At 41.8% G+C, this 24,938-nt stretch overlaps 1 protein-coding gene across 6 annotated transcripts in view; it reads right to left on the bottom strand.

The window, feature by feature from the left end:
- The window catches only part of EPHA5 (EPH receptor A5), a 198,614-nt gene that overhangs the window by 148,637 nt on the left and 25,039 nt on the right, over positions 1–24,938 (bottom strand). For all 6 annotated transcript variants that reach the window (XM_042812275.1, XM_042812279.1, XM_042812276.1 and 3 more), the window contains exon 3: positions 10,280–10,943. In XM_042812275.1, the coding sequence (XP_042668209.1) occupies positions 10,280–10,943 (664 nt within the window). The remainder of the gene's footprint in view (positions 1–10,279; positions 10,944–24,938) is intronic.

Genomic DNA, 24,938 nt, shown 5'->3' with positions numbered 1-24,938 from the left:
CCTGAGTGCTGAGGACTTACCACCAATGCATCCAGGAGGCAGGAGCCCAAAGGTGGCAGTATTGAGGATGCCATGTGTAGAGCAGAAGTCAGGTAAGCTCACAGCTTTGCAACAGCAGCTTAGGGAAGGCTTTCTACCATGCACCAACTCCTGCAAACAGGCCTGAAAGGTTGATGTGTTATCTTAAGGCACAATAGAGTGAGGAATGACTCAAAACTTCTTACGTAGAGTGCACTGGAGAGAAACTTACAGATGAACTTACGCCTGTGTCCCTCTGTGTGAGATAAGAAGACAATCAGGAAGAGACAGCATCTCTCTAATACTCAGGAGGTTCAGAAGAGCTCAGGATCCCATCGTTATTTGATCTCAGCTATGTTTATTACTACAAGCTTAATTGCTATTTTGTAGGCTGTGCCCTTATAGCAGTCAATGCAGAACTCAAGATCTAAGCCAGGAAATAATTTTCATAGTTAAGAATGTACTGTAAGGGATTATCATCTCCTTCCCAACAAAATCAATGGTAAAATTCCCAGTCACCACAGAAAGTACACCACCACATGGCAATTCACTTCTGGCAGGCAAACTGCACCCACATGAATCAGTCCAGTGGTACTACTCTGAAGAGCCCTATGCTATTTCTGAGGCTCCACAAGCATGGGCATCAACTGGACAGTTTTTCTTTCTTCCTCATGTTCTAGCCAGAATCTCAACCTGGACCAAAATTCATTTTCACATGAACGATCGATTAAATCTCTCAAGCATAAGCTTGTCTCTGCATCTGTGTGTGTGGGCCCGTGCTGCTCTGACCCAAGAAGCATATACAGGCATTACTGTCGGCTAAATTCCCTATTGCCTGCTATGTTAGAGGAAGCAACTGCTGCCACAACACAAGAGCAAGTCCTAAATGCTGTGACACTTCATTTGTCTGGGCAGCAGCATGCCTGGAAAGATGACTGCCTTGCTTTAGTGGAAGTATGCAAGACAATCAAGGCCAGCTAAGCAAACCAGTTTTGACATATTAAATCATGCTTGAACTGTGAGAGCAAAGCAAAATAATGTAAAAGCTCTTCTAAAAAATGTCTTTAAAAATAAATGGATAATGCTGGCTGGCTTCATCCATAGAAAGAGGAGAAAGCCTTTTATCTGAGCATCCCCGGTAATTAACACAAACAATGGTCTTGGATTTGTAGTAGCACAGCCCCGTCCCAAGATGCCAGCACTGCTGGCATTTCTTGAACGACACAGCAATGAAGCAATGAAGCCCATGGTGCAGGCTGTGCTGCTGCCTGAGCAGCAGACTGTCTGCAAAGCAGCTTGGAGCTGGGAAGCTGCAACCCACAGGCTGCTTCTACCGAATACCAAATTAGCACATTCCCCATGCTCATAGCGAGCTGCTTCTCCTCTTGCTCTGCAGTAATTAAAAAAGCTTCCTTCTCAGACAGCTTTCCAAGGCAGAGCTGTGACCTCCATCACTGCTGGAATGGGATGACAGACTGTCCAACCACGTGCAAGACATCTAACGCATGATTTGGGGAATTAGTGCTGCAGCAAGATGACCCTTATGAACCACACAGGAGGCAGCCATTTCACTTGGCAGGCAGCAACTGTGACTTTGCAGTTCAATGTAGATGATGCTGGCTCCTCAGGTGGGCTCACTTTGTCCAAGCGATACCAGTCACACATGTGGAGGGACAGATGAAACTGCTGATGCAAGGGATGCTTTAGACATGGGGGGTCTGGTGCTCAGTTGCCACGCAACTTTGGCAGCAAAATGGACTTTCAGGCTGACATGGATTCCCTGGCACAGCTTCCATCCTAGGAAGAAGCTTGCGTTACTGCGAGATCCTCCTTCAGAATATGTACCTCCAGGCCAAACATTTTTTGAAGGGAAGTATTTAATTTTGAGGTATGAAAGCAAACAGTCTGGTTTGTGTTCAGAACTGCTGACCATCCACCGACTTCAGCAAATGCTAATGAGTGCCTGATGCTTTTGAAAATAAAGTTTCTAAGGCCTCAAAATAATGACATTAATAACTTAATTTCAAGCAGAAGCTTTCAATGGAAAAAAAAAAAAAAAAAGCAAACCCTTACACAGCATCACGTATTTAAACAAAAAAAAATCCAAGGCTTGGAAAATATTTTGCAAAGGACAACTTCGGTTCCATTACTAGCTTTAGAGTTTCTGTGCTGCTGTCCAGCACTTCGCAACAAATTCACCTGAAGATGAATGATCCTACAAGGGTTACATTTCTCCAGGATCACAAAATGAGCACATGGAATCAAGTACAGCACAGACAGTCATTCAATGAGTGCCTCAGCCTCAGCCCCAAAGCAGACATTTGTTAAATGAGGAAATGGTGACTGCAAGCTCCTTTATAAAGTAGATCTTGAGAAAAGCCTTTTGTATAAGCTGGAAATATTGCCACAGTTTGTATAAATTATTTCTTTCCTTGTAAAGAAAGCCAAGTGCCCGTGAATCTCCTCACAAGCCACTAAAAGCCCACCATGAAAACTGAGGACACAGCACTGAGCCTACTGAGACAGGGGCAAGTTCCCAAGGCAGTGCTGCCTCCTGTGCTCCCATGGCTAGTGGGGTTTGGCTGCTGAACCCAGCACAGGAGCAGAGAGTGAGTCCATCTCCACCACGCGGGCTGCATAAGGACATCAAGCCACAAAGTGAGGCAGCAGAGCAGCAGGTGCATATCCTCTCCCGATCTCTTTCAGGAATGTAACCTGAAGCAGAACAGGGCAGTGACAGCCTTGTTTCCTCCCCAGCCAGCGGATGTGAAATCTAAGCTCTAAAAGCTGCAGCCCACAAGGAAAACATCTTTCTTGGCCTTAACCTGATTTCCAGGGACCAAAGTGAGAAAAAAGTTGTGTCACCTGAAAGCCCAGTTCTTCAAACTACAACAGTTTAAGGATCTACATTTATGAAGGCAGGATAAGTATATGAAAGCAAGAAGGGACATCCACAGACCCAGCATCTTCTCTTTTGCCTTTTCTTTCTTTAATCTGTTTTGGGTATACAGTTTGGGGTTTATAAAACACCTAGCCTTGCTCTTTGAGTTCATTCCAGCTTTAAAAACTGTGTTACCATCCTGAGGGAAATAAAAAAATGGAGGCACATCAGTGCTAAGCTCAATGTAAGATTAACCATGTGTTGTCTGTGGACACTAGACTAAATCCTATGATAAAAGGATGCAAGCTTCCAAAATAATACACAACCATCCCTATTTAGATGAAAACCAGTCACCTCTTTGTGTAGACATCTGCGTTGCAGTATCTTTGCTCTCCCTGCATTCTACTAAACACCTTACACAAGAGACATTTATGAAGCTTTAAAAAAAAAAAAAGGTAAATCGCAACTACAGTCAAACAAGACAAAATTGCACTCTTTTCTAAAACCTAGATTTCAACCTCAGTGTTAGCTCAAAGCAAGTTAAAGTGGTCAAAAAATGCACTGAGAAAAGCTTATAATTGAAATGTCAACACATCATTAACTACTGCTAAGTGATTGAAAACGAATAGGACAAAAGTGAAAACCTGCTCTGTGAAGAAAACCTGCTATAGTACATCTTCATTTTAATACTCAATATAAATTTTGTGAAATGAGGGTTCTGACAGACTAGCACTGGTGGATCTATGGCAATTCAAGAGCTTGGCCACCCTTCTGCTAAGGGTTACAGGCAGCTTTCTATCAATGAAATCCTCTGCATTGCAAACCACTACTTTCATACTTACTGCTTAGTATTTCCCCAGAGTCTCTGCTTCTGATCACTACAATTAATATACAAGTAATTCCAAATAATTCTGGAGTTGAAAGTGACAACCAAATGAACCAAACAGCACACCACATCTTTCCTCCTGCAACACCTCTCCCATTCCATACTTTTAAGAAATTCCTTAAGGTACCAATGGATATTCTGCATTCAAGAATGCTAAAAAGTGATGATAATTTACCAGAAAACAAACAAACAGTATTCAACTAAATGCCAGTTAGTTATCTTGAATCAGAGGCAAAAGTATACCCCAAAATTTCCTTTAGCTAAGAAGCAAGAATGACCTTCAAAAGTGAAGTTTTTAAGACCTAATTCCAAATTCAATTTTGCTTATACTGTTCAATGTATAGTTTACATGGGAGAGACGTGCTCCTTATTGTCCTGTTACTGCATAGCAGTCACAATGGAAGGAATAGGAGGGTTAAGCTAACCAAAGTAACAACCTAAAAGCACTGCTGTGGAATGAAAAAAGATCTTCAGAGTCACAAGGGGTTCTAAGTATACAAGGCAGTGCAGAAGGTGAAAACTCATTATCAAAGTACAATATATTGCCTCAAACTACAAACCATGACTCCTACAATGAAGGCAAAGAAACATGTAAAATAAAACAAGTAATATTACACAAACTGTCCTATTGCAAAAGTTTTGATCTCTGGCAAACATCCCCTTGCTCTCCAATACATCAGCTGTAGAACAAAACCACCTAAATATATACATGCACACGCCTCTGCAGAATAAAACCACTCACCCTCCAGTGAGAGTTACCTTTTACTGCAATGTAGCATTCAAGTGATTTTCTTTACATTTGAAAAGATAATACAGACGGTGTAGCCAAAAATTCAGTTATTCTGATGCTGGTTGGTTTTGTGCCTAATTAAAATTAACTAGGCGCTTCAGCTCATAATTATATAAACACCTACAACGCTATACTCCCAGCCAATTTTGTTTTAATCAGAAAAACGCACAAGAAGGATGAATGATGGGCAAAGAACTCCCTGGAGGGGCAACAGCATTTCCAAATTCAGTATTTTCCATATACTGAACATTTCCATCAATGTTTTTCTTGCCATGTAATCACCTCCCAGTAGGACAATTAAGAAGAGATTTTTTTATTCCCGGACTTGGCTTGCATTCTACTCTACCACAAGGGTGAAAGTGTGCTCGCCTTGCTCACTGAGTCCCAGTGGGAAGGGCACTGAGAAGACAGGCAGGATTTAGTAACATGCTGCCTTTCTGGTATCCATAACAAGGAGTCTGGAGTGAGAATTCAGCCAGCCCTAGGTAGAGAAGAAAACTGGGGGGGAGGGCGGGAAGAAAAGGGGCAGAAGAAAAGTTACCCCTGTTCCGCATTTACATCATATGTGAAACCAGAAAGCCTGGCTGCTTCAGAGCCAAACCCCAACTCCAAAACAAAGTTACCTGTGCAGCAACACATTTCCATCTCCTAGAAATAAGGGGATGGAGAAGTCAACTGCAGCAACTGTGCCTCCCGGGAAACAAAACACACACTGAACATTAACTGTTTGTTTTTTCTCCAAAATAGGAAGATGAGTAACTCCGTTTCACTCCTGACCAGTTACCAACAAAATGACTCACACATCAATTTGGCAGGGAAACTTCTGATCTGCATGAGCTAGCAACCCTTGTCAACTGATTTTAATTACATCCACAGTAAAACATTTCTGCCAGTAGCATTCATTTCTGCCGTCTTTGTTTCCTGTAGGAAATTCTTATTTGTCTTGGCAAGAGCTGTAGCTGAACTTCAACACAATTAATGAACAATCACCAAATTAAATATTGGTTGTAAAAGCATAGTGATATTCAGCAAAGTTGATTAAAGAAAGAATAATCAAACAACAAATATCAACACTCAAGAAAGAAGAATTTGAATCTTCTAGAGCTGTTTTACAAAAATAATCCAAATATTTCCTCTGGTAGCAGATCCCTTCTAGAGAAAGCAAGCTATACACCATGATCCATCCCTATCCACTCCTCAGTTTCAAAGCTCTTCCCTCAGAAAGCAGTTAAGAAAAACTTAGGTGAAGTTTTTCTTTATTATTTTGTCCCTCTCTACAACATCTGTAATACTGCCCACATTTTGCAGCTGGCTAGAACTGGCTGCATGCCTTTGATGACTCCTTAAGCAACATTATCCACTGATCCTTGGAAAGGAGACCCTGCTGATCACCTGAACTCAGTACTTGCCTTTTCAGCTTGGCTCTCTTTCAATGCAGTTGTTTATGGTTTTTTGGTGTTTTTGTTTGTTTTTAACTCAAATATTTTATTCATTTGTGATTCAGCTCTGAAAGGCAGCTGAAAAAATATCAGGCTCTGCTAACTAATTACATCTGCAGTTACAGCTCTGTGGCTCCATATCATCACCAGGACCTCGCTGCTGCACCAAACGCTGCGTATTTAGGTCTCACCTGATCAATGGGTCAGCATCCCTTTCTTTCCAGGACAATGGGCTACAGAGTCTTTAAAGGGATAAAAATAAGCACTTCTTGGTTTTCGGTAAGAACACATTGGGATGTACTCAGGATGAAAACACAAATCCCAGATGGTAAGCAACTAACCCTGAATTTACAACCACACTTGCCCCAGACAAAGCAGAAGGAGGGAAACAAAGGCGGGAGCGATACATTTCTTTGTCCAAAACCCTGAGTGGGTGAAGATCTCACAGACTTCAGTGGCACCACATTGGTTTCACAGCATTTTAGGATCTGGCCTTTGGGAACCTACTGCCCGCTAATGAGGAGACCACCACCAGGCATTTTCAAGCTAGCAAAAATGCTCAGGAGCATTGATAAAGGATCCATTCAGGTGAACCAAGGTAAAGCCAATCACCGCGGTTCCTTCAGTTGCACCAAATCACTGCTCTGTAAGACTGCATAGAAATTCAGAACAATTGCTTTCAGTTTTTATTGTTAACTAGTACCACAATTTATTCTTGTGAATAACGAACCTTAGAACCAGGTTCTTTATAAACATGTCCCAAAACAGTCACAATTTACCTCTAGTTGTCTCATAGTTGTTGATAGTTGTCAGAGGAGGTGTAAAACACGAGTAGTTTGGGTTCTTTACAGTAAATACTGCCTAGTTGCCATTATTAATTGAGAGAGCAAGCACATTATATAAGGAGATTAGGCCATGTCATATTTACAACCTCAGTGTCCCCAGTGAGAGAAATTGCTCAGCTGTTACTGTCAGTGCCTTCTTCAAACAGGAACCCTGCTGACAAGATGATGAATTCAGAACATCGTTGCCAATTAATGATTTGTAGGCAGAAGGGATTTCAATAGTTCCCATATGTCTGTGAGGTGACTGGGATTTACATCGTCTCTTATTAGACTGTAGTCTGCTTTGTCCAGACATGACACTAGAGCTTGGAAAATGTCATCTTTGCATGAGAAATTTTAGTAAACAAAGCCAGGCTCTTCAGGGTTGAAAACATTTCCTGAAGTACAGTCAGCAATAACCTCCTTAATGGTAAAAGAAAGCAAATGGGGAGACCACTTGCGATTGATTTACAAACCAAAGGTAAGAAGTTACTTAGGTATTTGTCAGATTTACAAAACACACTTCCCAGACTATCGTTATGTCAGCCAGGAGCATAGTGTGCATTTCTTAAATGTGAGCCAGCCTGTGAAACAATCACCAGTATCAAAGCAAAACTTACATAGCATCTTCCTCAGTGTGACTTACCCTACTAACAGGCTGCAAATTTCCTTTACTCTCCTATAAAAAAAGCTCATCCTTGTGAGTATAGCAACACCCCAACCAGAAAGCATTTTACTCACAAACAACATCAGCATGTACTCTGAATGTACTGAATGTAGACATTCTGGACAGCCTAAGGCTGATGTCTTCTATCATCTGAAAACCTTAGTGTGCCAACCAGCAGGAGATATTTGGCATCATGACCTGGGTTAGACAAAGGACATCCACATGGGGCCCTCAAACTGACTTTGCCAGTCACTGGTAGCTTCACCTGACAGCCATAACTTTTGAAATATCATAGAGAGCAGCTTGGCAACCACATCAGCCAGATTCCTTAGGACTCTAGGATGCAAGTTATCTCGTCCCAGAGGTGTGTACACATTCAGTCTCATAAGGTGGTCTTATACTGGTCCTACCATTGCAGTGGGGGAAGTTTGCCTTCCTAGTTCCCACCATGAGGTTCAGGGACATGAGAAATATGAAAATCCTGGCTACCAGTGAAAACTAAGGCAAAGCATTCATTGAGTACCTCAAACTTCTCCATACCTACTGCAGCCAGTTTTCCTTTCTCATTTATCAGAGAAATTATGCTCTTTTTTGTCTGTCTCTTCTGACCAATGTACCTATAGAAACCCTTCTTGTTGTTTTTAACATCCCTTGTCAAGTTCAGTTCCCCCTGTGCCTTAGACAGCATCCCTATATTCTTCCCAGGTGACGTGTCCTCATTTCCACTGCCTGTATATGCCCTTCTCCCTCAGTTTGACCTGCAGGTCCTTGCCAAACCATGCCAGTTTCCTGCCTCCTCATCCTGCTTTCTTATTCTGAAGGATGGGGAGCCCTTACGCTTTCAGAAAGGCATACTTAAGGAGTAGCTAGCTTTGTTCCACTTCTTTGTCTCTAAGGACAGCTTCCCAGGATATCTTGTCCAGCCATTCCTTAAACGGCCTGAACTTCACTATGCTGAAGTTCAGGATCCCAACTCTACTCTTTGCCAGTCCTACATTCCTCAAGAGCATGAACTTAACTAGGGCTGGTCACTGCAGCCCAGACTGCCTCCAGTCTTAACGCTTTTAACAATCTCCTCTGCACTGGAGAAAACCAGGTCCAACAGCCCTTCACCTCTGGTCAGTCTGCCCAACACCTGAACCAGGAAGTCATTGTCAATGGACTCCAGAAGTCTTCTGGATCACTTGCAGCTTGTCCTGTTGTTTTCCCAACAGGTATCTGGGTGATTGAGATCACCCATAAGGATGAGGGATCCCAACATCTCATTGATCTGGTGGTGGAATTTAGGCTTTCCTACAAATAAGAACCATAGACTAACAGTCCAGTGTAATTAAAATAAGAGACCTTTGCTGAGGATGCAGACTGTCAGAGAAGTATAAGAGCAGTTTATGTGGGTATGTCTTACCAAAGCAAGGCTTTTTTTTTTTTTTTTTTTTTTTTTGGCTTTTAAGTCCTTTAAGATCACCTTAAAATGTCTCATGCTGATTACACACAGTGAGAGGCCAGGATTTGAGTAGCAATTAATGAATGTACTCTCTCTCACTCCACAAAAATTCTTACAGGTGATTCAAGTCAGCGTCTAAACATTGGACCCAATTAGCGCGTGTTATTTCAGGATGCACTAGTTTTTGCCACAACAAGGCAAATTCTTGCCAAAATATCTGGCACATCTCCTTCATCTGCAACAGTGTATGTTTCCTCAGCTCTGGTCAGTGTTCATCTCTGGTCCCCTGCGCAGTGTCAAACAGCAAGTCAGACATCTTCACACACACGGGAGAAATACTCCTATTGGCACGTGAAAGCAAAACAACTCATTTTGCAATATTGACAGCAGAAAAGAGAGACTCTCCTAGTTTAAAAAAAAAAAAAAAAAGTTTACCAATAAGTTAACTCTTGAGAAGACCTGAAGTACAATAGACTTGTACTACAGGACTACAGGATCATGGCCACAGGTCACTTCAGGCAGGCACAGATCCATCCTATGCACCAACAGTAAATGCCAAAGATAGCTTTCTGAACCAAAGTGAAGAGGAAACACAACACTGTCTTCAGCTGGAAGAGAATCCTTCTGCCTTCTCCACAGGTTCCTTCTAAGTTTTGCAAAAGCAAGTCTGTGCCAAACTTTTCTCTTTCTCGCCAAAATAGGTTTTCTTTTAAACAGTTACACATCTACAATAGAAGGACAAATTTTACAAATATTCAATACAAAACACCATACTTTCTGTACCACCTCATTGTACATTACACTTTTCAAAAAGTATTTAAGTTTTAAACTTCAGACACCCTAGATCACTTCCTCGAAGCCCCTGATTCAGCAGATCTGTACTGAACAGAAACTCAGAAGCTTATGTGCAAACTTGAGCATATATGGAAGCATTCTTGCCTGTGGGACTACACATTTAATTCTAAGCAGCTTTATATTAAACTATTTACCAGAGAAGAAAATACCAAACCTTCCACGTTCCATCACCTTTGCCCCTACCTCAAAGAGCAATAGGAAAAAAATCATCCTTTAAATACAAACACAAAACATCTCAAAATGGGAAACAAATTTCAAAGCGCTGGAGAGACACGTACATAGATATGAGGTCCCACTATATCCACCCAAGGCCTCTTCACCTGCCACAGCCATTCAAAGGAGCTCAGTGGAAGAGGGAACCCAATCTGCCACAGTCACCTCAACCAGACGTGATGAAAGAAAATGGAAGAGAAAAAAGCCAAGACTGAACATCATCCTGGCCAATTCAGCACAATGACCCCCTACAAACCCTTACCTTGGCAGGTGTTGTTCTTCTCCTCGTACCCTGCCTTGCACAAGCACTTCCCGATGGGCACCAGCCATTCTCCCTCAGCACTGCAGTGCATCTTTGGTGCCTCATCAGTCACTGAGTGGTTGACACAGACGCCTGACACTTCTAGCAGCTGTGAGGAATCAGCTCCTGTGATGGTATCTGGAAAGCGTGCCAGGTTGCGGATCACTGATGGGCATTTCTTATAGTACACACGCACAGAGACCAGGGCAATGCAGGCACCCACATCCTGGAAAGCAAGGTAAAATCCTTTTTTCGTTAGAGGCCCAACATCTCTCACTTCTGTGTTCAACTTCATGACTCTGTCACCGAGGTCTAACTCTGTGAAGCTCTCATCAGCAGCAATGGTATCTATTTTGATGTACTGATTCTCTCTGATGTTCCTCCCATCTTCATCATCTGACTCAAAGTAGTACATATTAAAAGTCTCTTTGCAAGTCCCAAGTCCTCCTGGAAGGCTGTTACAGTCCCTCAGGGTGAATTTGAGTTCAATGAAGATGCGGGACGCCCCTTCATTAGAGATCCAGCTGGTCAGAAGCCAGTTGTTCTGATTCTGTTCCATTACCTTGCATACTTGGTATGTGTGTATCGGAGCATAGTTTTCATCCACCTCACCGATTTCTTCCCACTGTGTAAAGAGAATAAGCATTACTTTTTTGAAAGTTACAACTTCCCCAAATCTTAGTTTTCCCATGGAAGATCACCTTGGGAGTCAGAGGTTTATAGCAGGATGCTTAATGGAGAAAACTTAATGGAGAAAAAAATGTTTTATCTGGCAGTGTTTTCCATACTGGAAGCTTGATACATACTCTTGATACATAAATGTATTAGATAAAACACCCGTTAGAAATATAAAAAGATGCTAATTAAAACCTTCTGGTTCAGACTTTTCAGAAGTGAGAAAACATACCACCAGGTCTTTCCACTAGCACTCCAAATGACAAAACAAAAGCAGATGGGGCCACAGGTTGGCCTTTTCCTATCATACACACAGGTGAAAAGCCATTTACAGTCCATCTGTCCCTGCTTCCCCAGGTTCCTTTCTATCACGTCCTCAAATCACTGCCCTGTACAATGAAGACAAGCACATTTCTCCAGCTGATCTCTCCCAGTCAACCGTTCACCATAAAAATCAGCAGTGGTGTACGAAGTAAATGTGACTCTGCTTCCCAAGAGTGCCAGTTACTGAAGTCTCTGTTCACGAAAAGAGCAGATTAGTTTCAACAGAAAAGGTGACAGGAACGTGAAAAGCTTGAGCTGTTCTGAACACACTAGGCAGGTTTTTAAGATATCTTCTCTCAGATGTTTATGGCAGTTGTAACAACTACTTTGTTGTTTTGATTTTGGTCACACACTAGACTGAATCACTTCAAAAGAATGCTTTTTCCTGGTCCAGCACTGCAACAATGCCTACAGTAGGAACATGCAACATTAACATTTCCCTTCTGCTTTTGACAAGTGCAGTATCACTTTAAGAAATTAGATTAACCCACATGCAGTAGAGAAGTCAGGAGAACTAGCGATATCAGTTCTGTTCCTCTCACCAACTTCTGGACTGCTCATCTACAGGGGCTTAATTCCCTAAGCCTCTGCTCAGTGCCACTGCCTGCTTCTAATTACAGCTGTGGACACAGAAGGTAATTTAAAGGTGCTTCGATACAAGGTAATAGCTATATTCTAAGCTGAACACCTTCCAAGGCCAAAGGCCAAGATTTTATTAGGAATAGTGCCTGAGATGAAGTTGAGAGCCTTCTCAACCCAGATACCATTACTGCAGAGCTGACAGGGAACACCCTCAGAATCAACATAATGACGACATTTTTTTCAGGGAAATGTTTTTCTTAAATTTTATATGAATACGACAGCAACAAGTAGCATGAAAGCTTCATGCAATGCTACAGTCCCAAATAAGTTATAAATACCAGCAGAAATACGTAATTCTTTCTCCCACATGTACCCTTCCTCCCTGACCCGAGAGATAGGAGCATGGACTTGAGCAGTTTTACCCAAAGATGTACTTGCTGTGATGCGCAGAGCTCACAGGTACCACCCATCTCCTACGCGAGGAACCTCACCTGGAGAAATTTTCCTCATCTTTATTTCATCCTCCACACATCTCTGTGCTTAAACAGGCTGTGACCTATTCTGTTGTCAATTCATCCCTCTGGCAGGACCACAGATGAAGCTAGGGAGATACCTATGGCTAAAGCAAGGCAGACCTGAGCAGGATTCATGCTTAACTTTGGGGAGCAGCAGTTTCTTTTGACATGAAACCACAGAAATGCAAGGTCATCTTTTTATCGAGCTAGAGATTCCCTTTGAGGAAGAGGCGTTTCACTTTTCCACTTCTCCCACCAGAGGTGTAGGTCCCTGCTGCAATGACCTCAGTAACTGTTGCTCTTTGCAACTGAAGGTTTGAACGATCCTATGCCAAGCAGGTATGGGAAGTGCTCAGTGAAAAAAGTTTGCAGTGGAAACTTCTGAGGTCAAACTGTTTTAGTAAGTGGAGATGTATAAGGAAGTCCACAGAATACAGTGCAACTCCCTATGACATTTAGAGGGTATCTAATGGACATTTCTTCCACAGAACTGATGTTTGCAGACTGTGATGGTATGCTTGAAAGCATACCAAAAATCCTCAGAAAAACACTTCTTTAATTCAGATCAATTTTCAAAGGCAACCATTATGCTCTTCACTCACAAAATTAAGCACATGTCCAAGAGTTAAGCTCAGCTCCAAGCGCTGTTAGTGGAAGTAGAAGAAAGCTCCTTTGTTCAACAATGAAATCCAGTGATTCTAATGGTTGCTTTCATTCCCTAAGAGCAATTAACAATGAGGAGGAAGAACCAAGTATTGAGTTGAGGTCACATCTCAGTTGCAACAAGAGCCATATCACCTAACATCTCAGGCTTCAGGCTATGCTGCCCCTCCAGAACAGAACCCCAAATCCAAGCAATCCTGCCATCAGATCTCAAGCAGCCAAAGAGCAAGAGGAAAGGGGAATACTAATGAGTTAAGGCTGCTCACCTCTGCATAATCCTCAAGGGAGAACCAAGGAGATTGTATCAGAGCCATCGCTATTGTATAAAATCTCTGCTCTGCCATCTAATCCCATCTCACTCTTTCCTATCTGCATGTGAGAGTGCACCATTTCTTTCTCTTCCAATCAGCACAGCTGGGTCTGCCTCACCCAGGAGACTGCAGGCAGCCTACCACAGCTCTGCTTTGCCATCTCTCCTTGAGGAGAGAAAGGGAAGAGAGCCTTGGCACCTTCCGCCTGGTTGCAGCTTCCCAATTATTGCAGACCTCAAACAATTCCTACAAATAATAAAGGAATACAAACTAGCTACAAACCGTGCAGGATGAAATGTTGCACCGTAACGGTTAATGAAAAAGAAAACACAACACATTAAAATGACAGCATCTAGCTGAAAATATTTGCGCAAAAAAATATTAAGTACAACTGAACAAAATGTGTAACATTTTAATTCCTCTCTGCAGCACATATTTTTGAAATATAAATCAACCCCATCTGCAGGATTAAAACAAAAATGCAACATTAATTTGGTGCTAAATGTTTTCTCTAAGTCTTTAATAGCTGTAAGAAGGAAAACACAAATGCATTTCAATGGCCTGATGTTAAATCATTTATAGAAGACCTATTTCTGAATCAGAAATTTCCAGTACGCCACTGCAGGCAAGTTAACAGGCGCTCGAGATGCACTCGGCTTCATCAATAGGAAGCAAGTAATTCATGCACACTGTGGAAAGGCCAAAGATATCACACATTCAAATAATATACATATAAGAGCTAAAAAGCATTCGGTGGGGCTGCCTTGGGTTAAATGGACAATTCTAAAACATTCACCATCTGTCCGCTGGTCAGGCATGTTTCTAATCACTGGGATTCCAGGACTGCAGTGTGCTACCGCAGCACAGCAAAAGCTGCTGCCCCAAAAACAAATACTGACATAGGAAATGAAGATTTCAAAGCTTTTATTTGGCCTTTAGTGTTTTTTTCTGATTTTTTTTTTTATTTTTTAATTATTATTTTTTAGAGAAATTTTTATTACTTGTCTCCATCTGAAGCAGCCACCAAAGTTGGCACACACATTTCAAGCCCACACATTTCAGGGCTGCTAAAAGCAATTAGGCATTTAACTAAATCCTAGGAGTCAAAAGAGGGAAGGGATGCTTAAGAGCATTAAAGAAAGGGGCTCCCAGGACTGCCCAGAAACCCCAGCAGCACTTCCTTCATTCTGCACGAGGACTATGCAAGCTACTTCTGCTGCTACTGCCTACTTCACAGATTTCTGGGTACAAGAAGCCTTACTTCCCTCCCCCCCATTAGTCCTCTCTCATTCTTACATATGGAACTGTGCAACTTATGCAGGATAACTCTGCAAGCTGCTGAATCAAAGATGTAAAATTCAAAGAGGTTTTAAACATTCTCATCCTTTTTCCTCTAGAGAAAAATGATTAAGTTTCCTATTGTATGCCATCCTCCCCAATATCTCCTTTTTCCCCTTCGCACTCTCCAACATAAGCAACTCCATGCCTCTTGTCTCTCAGCATTACATCTCTATAGCAGCTCTAGTCTCTTTCACCTGCATTTGGCCACCAGTTCCATACTGTTATGTAACTTCGCTTTTCCTACCCTTTTATGTGACTGCCCCTTCCTACATTGGCAAAGAACTTGAGCTCTGCATACTTCAAGCGCAGAGAAGAGCAGGGCATTATCCAGGGAAACCCACTGCCCTTCAAGAAGGGCAGGCCAGCACAGTGCTCAGCTCTGTACCGTTCCCTCTGCCTTCCACCCCAGCAATATCTGGGCAGGCTCTTCAATTATCTTTTATGCAGCTGGTGTTCAGACCCAGCTACCAATTGACAGTCCCCAGCCAAGCTCCCGCATGCATGTTTTTCTTCTCCCAACCAGCTCCTTCCATCAATTTCTTCCTCTCCCCCATCCCAGAGCCCCACAATTTGGGCTTTTTTTTCTTTTTTCTTTTTAAGCTGCCTACCAGCTTTCCCCCGCTGTCATTTTCCAGCATTAAAGCAAGTAAGTGCACCTGAGCAGCTCTCCTCTGCATGGCTTCATTGACTTCAGCAAGGTTGTGTAAGGCTAAATCTCTAGTGAAAGTCAGGCAGAGTTCTGCACATCATTTTCTGCAAGGTTGGAAGTTTAGCAGCATTGTGCTAGCTATAAAGAGACCGTGATGACCGTGACTGTGTCACCATCTTGTCTGCTACAAAACACCACTTAGATACACTGGCCCAAATTTTAACCACTTCAAAGCCTAGCACCAATACTGCCAGTTTTATCTTACGTCCTATGATTCATTGCCACTGTGCAGATTTTCAGCTTTTTAGAGCCATAGGACTTAAGGATAGGCTGGTTTTCACTGAGGGCATTTCAGTTTTCAAAGAAAGCAAAGCAAAGATGCAGCAAGCAGCTGAAGACTTAGAGAACAAGCGTGCCACTGCGCACCACCTCCATATACACAGCTAAATGGCTTTCTCCAACTCCCCTCCACCACTGCTGGATCACTGGGTCCCACCTTAAGTAGTGGTCAGATGAAAATTTCAGTGTGTTTATGCCAGTGTGAGGACTCAGGCTTAAAGTCCAAGTGCTGCTTTGAGGTACTGCTCTCAATTAGGTTGTCTACTCACCCTGCTGTGCCCTCCCCTACCAGCCAGACAGTGGAAGGACACCAACCACAGCCAAGTAACTTTCCAGGCAATTATAAATCCCAAACAACAGAGATCAGAAGACCAAAAGCACTCATAAACATAGAGCAAATTGAGAAATGAGGGGAAAAAAACAACAGTAAAACAAGTGATTTTGACAACCTCACCAGGCAGGTATTTGGCATCTTCTTGGCCTGAGTTTAAATGAAGAAAAGTAGATGGTAGACAAAAAGAATACTGTAGAGTTGCAGAGTAGTTGTTGAGACTACTGTAGAGTAACCCAAATTATTTCTTTCACCTCAAATATACTTTTTAAAATTTCATCTTCCGAAACAAAAGAGATATTATTTGTACAGACAGACTTCTGTTTTACATCAACATCCCCTCCTACAACGAAAGATGAAGAGACTGCTACACAGCCTCTGCTGCTTGGAGCTCATTTCAGCGGCAGGAGCCAGTATCAAAGGGAGACTTCAGTGAGATCAGTGAAAATGGTATTTGGCCTAACGTTTATTAAAACTTTTAAATATCAAGAGCTATCCTAACCAGCAGGGATCCTGGCATTTCCATAGTACGATATTCCCTCGAACTTCATTTTGGATGGCATTTTTAAACTAAAGCATTTATACATATACACAGACATATATTTCTACTGACAACAGCTACTTGTCAAGAAAAATCTTGACAGAGAACAGAGGATAGAAAGAAAATCTGATTGATCTCCCTGCTTGAGTAAAAGTCTGTCCTAATAAATTGATTTAAAAAGCAAAGTTCCCAAAGAAGGAACTGAGTATTTTCTAGTGGTTTGGAACATTTTCCTCAGTTTGTCAATTTAGAAAATGCATAAATAACGATACCAAAACTTTTAAGCTACATTTTTCACCCTTACCTACTGGATTGCAGTTTTCTCTCTCTCAGCACCACTCTTCTTTGTCCCCTAAGCTGAACGGTCTGGGTAACTTCTGTATATCTATATTATCCAAAGTAAATGCAAGTTTCCCCACTTACTACAGTCAAGTCAGTTTTCTAAACAGAAGCTAGGGAATCATTTTTCATAAACAGAAGAAATGTTCCCCTTCTTCCCAAAGTAATACAAAGAAGAGTTTCCACGCAGGCTGTTCAGAGAAATAAGGAAATGCAAGAAATAGGAAAGACTCATGCTGAAACTGTGAAACTAAGTGCTCCTGACAGAAAGTGCTTAACACGAAGACCAAGCTCAAGTGACCTGAAGTTGCGTGGAGAACTTCATATCATAAAACAGCTTGGGTTGGAAGGGAACTCAGAGCTCATCCAGTTGCCACCCACCAGGTGAAGCTGTCCAGGGCCTCATCCAACCTGGCCTTGAACACCTCCGGGGGTGGGGCATCCACAGCCTCAATGGGCAGCCCGTGCCAGGGTCCCACCATCCTTTATAGTTTCTTTATGGTTTAAATCTTTGATCTTGCTACCTGAATGACTCTGCCATGTTTCCTTGCATCTGTAACACACAAAGTTTGCTGCCACACCTTTTTTATTATTATTATTTATTTATTTCCACCATGTGTACTGGAGGAGTCTCCTCACTGTAATACAGTGCAAAGGTTTTGGAAACTCTTCAGTTGCTCCACAGTGGTTACAAAATGAAGAACAATGCAGATATTTGTAAAGTTGAGATAATATCTCAAAACATACACGGTAATTTGCTAAAGCAAATCCCATCCAGAAAGTCTGTAAGAAAGGAGAGCAATTAAAATGTTAAAAATTTTTCTGCAGGACACGTTTGTGATTAAATACATTATCTATTTCAAGATCCGCACAACTGAAATTGTTTAATGTAACACCAGGACAAAGTCACCTAGTCTTCAGTGCTGCACTGTAACGTGTAACAGAAAAATGAAAATGGGACAGAAGTTTTGCTCAGACTTTGATCATTTGCATGATCAATGAAAGATGTCAGGACAGAAATCCAAATGGAAGGAGAACCCAGCTGGAGGTTACAGCAGCTGAAATAAAAGGAAGCATCAGCCCCACTCCAGCATGCCTAATCAGCAGCTGCTCTGACCTGTTCCCAGAACAAAGCACTGTGCTCCTCACCAACCCCCCCCTCCTTTTTGATTATTATTTTTTTTTTAATTAAGGTTTTAAATTCTTCATGCATCTGAATCAGATGCACATTTCACACTGCTGTCCAGCATCTGACGCTAAGACAATGGAGATGAGCATGAAAGCAGCGGTGGAGAAACACAATACCATTAAATCATTTTTCACTGCTTAATGTAACAGTCATTGCAGAACAATTTAACAAGAGCTGCAGCAAAGAGCAGCGGCAGCACAGTTTAACACCGGAAGACTGACAGAGGCAGATTTTCAGAAGGGCTCAGCACAGTTATGACATACATTTTAGATTTATCACCAAATGCTTGGATTTTCAAAGCTTTCGGGATGGTATTGTCAGATGAGAAGCGCTAAGAGGCTTGTGGAACAACTTTCAAAAGGATTAGATGAGAAAGGAAGCCTTTCCTCTTACTATTTTGCCCTAACATTTAGAAAAACAAAAACTGACCAGGGGCTTCTCACTGCCTACAACTGGCACAGCAAGACATTTGGCCTGTTTTTAATGCATGCAACACGGTAGGGGAAGAGAACAAATACTTTCTGCAAAAATAATACTAAGTCATTCATCTTTATAGCTACCTATAATTTCCTAGGAGTGAGATTTTAAATTTTTAAAAAATATTTTCAAATAAAAGAAAAACTGAAGTACATTAAATGGAAGTAAAACATTTTTCTGAAGAGTTTCAAAGTGATACAATTACGCAAACAGGAAAAGCCCAACCTCTCAGGCATACACCGAATTTGAGTACATTACAGACAGCCCTCACACCGTATCACGCGCTCCAGCAAATGCACTATTTTAGCTCTGCTCCCTGGTCTCTCATCCACCCAAAGCTTTTCATCGAGATAATGTTACATTCATGGCTCAGGTCCTGACAACTGCACCCATAAATCAATGTCAAATTTTGCATTAATCATCTTTCTGTCATCAGTGGCTATTCAGCACAAATTTACATCTCATTTATGTTGGCCAAACAGCCACATTAGAGCTTTAAAGCTTATTCAGGCTTAAATGATTATATTCCCCTAATAAACACTGAAGCCCTCTCAGTCTGGTCACCGTGAGCAGCATTAATGACGTGCCATGGTGGCAGGGCCATCTGAAGTCATCCTTGACACCAAGCAGATTTTGTGTTGCCAACACACCCAGACAGAAGAAATGGGAAGGCTGGTCCGTCTGTGCAGATCCTCTTATGGGAATTGCCCTGCACAGCAGGCAAATACACTATGCAATTTATTGTAACTCCTCCTAACATCTCCATTTGCCTGCTCTTTAATACATGAGGCTACTCATAGGAAAACTGAAAGCCAGATTTTCAGAAGAGCTGTTTCTTAGAAAGGCAGCTCAGCTCTATTACCTAAGTGCTGAGTACCGTACAACTGTCACCAAAAACAAAGAAAGCTGCTGGAAGCTGAACTCTGTAGAAAATCCGCTTTTCCCATTTGTCAGACAGCTAAACTTTGTTCACCACACCATCAAATTGGGTCTTAACACACTTTTCTTTGATCAGCTGCAAATTAGGCATTGCATTTTTAGTATCTGACTACAATTTTTCCAGGTTTTTGCGCTGTTCTCACTTATATGCACAACAAAGACTATCAACAGATTACAGTAAGTAGGTAAAACATGATCAGTTCAGGGTGGATTCTGCACATTCCTCCCTACAATCCCTATAGTGAGGCAATCTATACTGATTGAACAAAGAATAGTTATTTAATTAAAAGACCCTCAGCGGTTCTATGTTATTAAACCAGCATAAAATTCCTCAGATTGATTGTATATTCACTTTTAGTTATGGTCTCAATCAGTATGCTAAGATCTAAAAATAAATGAACAGAATGCGTTTGTTATGACTGTTAAGTACTTACCCACTATAGGTAATAAATTATACATGTGGTTGCTTGTCATGCTTATTTTACAACATAATGTAACTTTTAGTTACTTTTTTTCCATGGGATTTAATTTCCAATGCAACAGACTTGTTACTTCTTAAATATAGAACTGGAATTACTGGGATGTTAACATACAAGCCTGAGACGTAATCTGGCCCTCGATGTATCCTTTAACATGGAACTGAAGAAACAGATTCATAGCATTCATAGCATCACTATGGTTGAAAAAGGCTTCAAACGTCATCCAGTCCCACTCCCAACCTATCCCCACCATGCCCACTGACCATGCCCCTCAGTGCCACAGCTGCACACTTCCTGAACACCTCCACCACTTCCCTGGGCAGCCTTTGCCACCACATCACAACTGTTGCTGAGAAGAAATGATGTAGTGGTGGTTTCTGTGTTTGTTTTTAGGGGGCAAGGGGTTGTTAAATGATGGATGTTCTATGCCCAAACCATCTCAGAGGAGATACATTTCCATAGAGGTTCTATATTTCATCAGTCATTTTTCCTGACCCACAACCTGACACCACTCTGTCTGCTCTTCCCGGGTCTCTGACATCCTCTGAAACTGAAAACAATTGAGTATCACCACGCCGTGGCCAGAAACACAAATACAATAACTTGCTAAATACTAGCTGAGAAGTCTGCAGTTCAAACATAAGTGCTGTTTCAGCAAACAGCTGTAACATTGCAAAATGAGGGGAAACAGTTTTGCAAGAAGTTAAAAACTTCTGAATAAGGTAAGGGAGAGCTTAGTCATTTTATGTGCCAAGAATAGACAACCACATGGAGAACTTGCCACAGGAGGTGAATCCTTACTTGAAACCTTCAAAGAGGGATCTGATAAGCCGTATTTCAGTGCTTCTTCTCTTGGACTCACCAAGGGCCACTCAAAACTGCAAGCAAGGGCTCCCTTGGATACATGCAAGAGACATCTGGGCAGCAAGCACATTGCTGAATGCAAGCAGCTCTCAGATTTGTGATCTGTGCAGATGTAACACAGCTGAACCACAGCAACAGCATTTTACTGCCGGGCAAGATAATCCTCATCTGTAGCCTGAAGATTATTTAAAACACTTTGTTTCACCAGAAACTCAGGAGTCCCCTGGAGGAAAGGCACTACTCAGCACGCAAACAAGATTATTATTTATTCCTATTATACAGCTTGCTGTCACTACTGAACGAACAGATTGACCACTTCACATAAACATAAAATTACAAACCCATTTTCATTATTATTTAGCAGTTAAACCATGAAATCAATCCCCTTACAATCTTTGTCTCTTCAGCTTCAGACTTGTTCCTCTGACTAGAACTGGATGCATTACACAACACATTGAAATTTGAAAGGGAAGAGATGAATGAATGCGCTCTAAAAAAGTTCAATTCTAATGGGAGGAACTAATTAGCATAGGAAACATCACTTCTCCAGGTTATGTGGTTAACTGACACTATTCTTACTGAAACATGCAGCCACAGAAAGTTATAACACTAAAGAAATGGCACTCGGATGCTGAGAAGTTGCCCCCATCCTGTACAATGTCTAAAGCTTTTTATAACAAGCACCCTTGCCCATAAGTTGTGGTGCACAAAGAAATTTCAAGCACTAAACTGTGAAAGAAACTTTATGCTAAAAGAATACTCAATGTAGGGGAAAAATAAAAAAAACTACTGTTCCATCTTTACAGCTTCTCCCTGTCTTCTCCCGTACTGCCTCCTTATGACACACACTTTAAAGCTATCACCTGCCCCTCTACAGGAAGTGCCACGTACACGTTCACACCCAAGCGCAGGCATGGGCTGCAAAAAGTTGTTTCGTTCAGGAACGTGGCACCCCAAGAAACTGCACAGGGTTTGGCTTTGAGGGCAAAGCCTTTCTGTGCATTAAGGCTGGGCTGAATCTTACCTTTCCTAGAAATTCAGGAGGCTGCAGGATTACATTTTTACCAGTAACAGGAACCTTTCACCCTACCAGAAACAGTGCAAGCAAGACACTCACACAGGCATCAATGCACAATGCTCCTCACACCCCTCTTCCAAAATAGCAAGAGTCCAGCTGATAGTAAAAGCTTCAGCACAGCTCCGGCCCACAGCTCCTGGTAGACACATGTGGTACCGTACTCCAGCTCCTCTGTCACAGCATCCATTTGAACAACTACTGAAATGCTGCTTTCTTTCTACTTGGCACCCAGCTCAGGGGTGATTTTCCTCAGCACTCGATTCATTTGCCCTACAGAGCAAACAAGGAGATAATGCAATGCTTTACGAAGGCCACTATTGGAAAGCTGCCCTCACTTCAAATGGCAAGACTTCAAAAAGGATGTCAATAGATTGTAAAGGGCCCAGAAAAGAAAGTCCACAACTGCTCTAGAGATCAAAAACCTGCTTTTATAGTTGAAGAAATCTGTAAAACAAACAAGCAAAGAATATCTGCTTGTGGCCCCTAATTGCCTGAAACAGGCAAGGGGAAGAGAAGAAAAATAACAAGTAGGCATTCATAAAATTAACAGGAGAAGGCACTGAGAACTGAAATTTTACTAACTCAGGGATAGAAATATTCGTTTTGCAACAAGAACAACTTGCTGTTGGCACAAGATACAAAGGAACAGGGCATACTCCCCACAAGAAGCCTTTAATCAAAGCAGAAATCGATCTCCAAAAGATACGATGTAGGTCAAAGCAAAGTTGCAGACCTGTTGCAAGGACCCCTGTGCAAGTTTCCACACATTGCTTGCCACAGGAGATCAACCTACGTAACTGCAATAGCCCCAGTGGCCTTAAATCCAATGAAGCCACCATTATCTTCAGCTCACTCATGCATACATCTCTTACTCCTAAATGAAAACTAGCTAATACTATGATAGTGTTTTTAATTGATTGTTTTACTTCACAAGCAAGGAAACTGTAAGTCAGTAAGAAACAGCATGACTAGAATGTCAATAGTTTGCAATTAACATATTTGAACAGCAGGGAGTTGCCTAACTTTCTTTCCTATTTTCATTTTGATTACTTATGTATTTACATTGTAAGATAGGAGTAGTGCAATTCTCCTATTTAAATCTGCGTGCAGAGCACAGTACGGAAATTTGCCAAGCAATAGTTTTTTTGGTCACAGTTTTGTCTGTGGAAAAAGATTTGTTTTCATTATTTTCTGTTCACTGCTTTATTTTTGAACAGGCAAAACAAAGATTATAAAGTGGGAAGCAGACCATGTGTTTTGTTTGCCTGCTTTTTTTTCTTTTGCTTTTTTTCTTTTTTAAAGAAACCTTCTAGACTCCGCCAATCCAGGACCCCCTCAAGAAGAAAACCCAGGAGAGGCGATGGCACAAACACCCAGCTTGGGCCTTCAGTTGTTCTCTCTGTGCTTGCTCAACAGGGACACTAAGTGTACTACTGCACCACAGAATTCATGAGGGAAAAGCCTCTCACCCAAAAAGCTCAGCTCAGAGATTCTTGTCTCTGCTGAAGACTATGTAATGCCTACAGAGATGCACAGGGACTCACATCCTGTGTGTCAGAGAGCCCTGTCCTTGCAGAGCTGTGAGGAAAGATGTCCCAGGCTAGCAGATGAACAGCTGGGCCCACAAGGTGGAGAACTCAAAAGGAGCAGACATGAGAGAAGCCCAAAGGGCTTGCGTAGGCAACAGAACAACTGCAAACACCAAGCAAGGGCTGCTCAGGATTCCCTGCTTTCTCTCCAACCCTTCACAGCAGATGCCTTTTACAAACATTATACAAGCAGCATCATAACCGAATCCCCTCGAGGCTAAAGACATTTGCCAGTTCAATACACTTGCACAGTTCTGAGAAACAGGCTCTGCCAGACTGAATTACTGCAACTCCAAGGGACAGGGTAGCTCCCACCTATCCATACAGCCTGGCTGCACAAAGGCCATCCCTCTACATTAAGTATACCACGCTCTGAACAAGTAACATTTTAAAATTGAATATACAGGCCTTGGGAAGCTTGAAGCTGAGCTGTATGGCCTGTGTAATGCACACTGATATTCAATTATCATTAAAATTAATAAGTAGGGAAACAACCAAATCCCCTGGTGGGCTCTGATTATCTCAATCTGGGCATTTATCAGAATCACTCCAACACTCAGAGTCGTTGTGCTCTGCTCAACTGGCACAAGCTACTCCTATCATCCCATTTACACTTTCTCTGCACAGGAAACAGGATGTGTAACATGCTGGGAGAAAAAATAGAAGGCACCACACCAGAAAGGAGATTAATATCTGAAACTGCATGAGAAGGCTTGATCTGGTCTGAAATCTGTTTCCGAGTGACCTATTTGTTCCACTTGTGTTCAGCAGCTCAAATCAGTCATGCTGTAATTCCGCAGCAAAATGACTATAGCCGCTGACCTGCTCCCAGCCACCCACCTGAGCACCCTAACGCCAGATATCAATAGCTGCAAGTCATTTATTTTCTCATCATCTGATGAAACATCTATTGTGATAGACACAAAATCCAGCAATTCTTTTCTAAAACTTTCATCATTTCAGGTTGTTTTTTCCACTAGAACTGAAATCACCATGTTAAAAAATAAAAAACCCTTCACAATTAGCAGGGATACGAAAGAGAACAAGATAGGCTGCTGCTAAAGTTAAGTACAGAGGAACATTCGGTTATTCAATCTGGCATCAAAACAACACAAACAGTAAACCAGAAGGAGACTGTAATGAAGTGTCTATCTCACAGGATTATACTTGTGGTTATGATTTTAATTGCATAGTCTAGAAGGATTTGCAATAAACTAAATAATCTTATGTTATTGTAATGATTTTTAATCACAACACTTGCTATGATTTACAGGCTTACTATACATTTGCATTGCAATCAACTGGAATAGTCAGTGCATGCCCCACAACACCTAACAGCACTTAAAATTATGTCTTGCATAGAGTTCCAACAGCTGTCCGATCATAAACAGCTGG

Source organism: Centrocercus urophasianus, unplaced genomic scaffold (genome assembly GCF_019232065.1).
Source record: "Centrocercus urophasianus isolate 14NV4802_14NV808 unplaced genomic scaffold, USGS_Curo_1.0 seq_13, whole genome shotgun sequence".
Classification (NCBI taxonomy): domain Eukaryota; kingdom Metazoa; phylum Chordata; class Aves; order Galliformes; family Phasianidae; genus Centrocercus; species Centrocercus urophasianus.
Note: the sequence above shows the minus strand (reverse complement) of the source record. Positions and strands in the feature narration are given on the sequence as shown.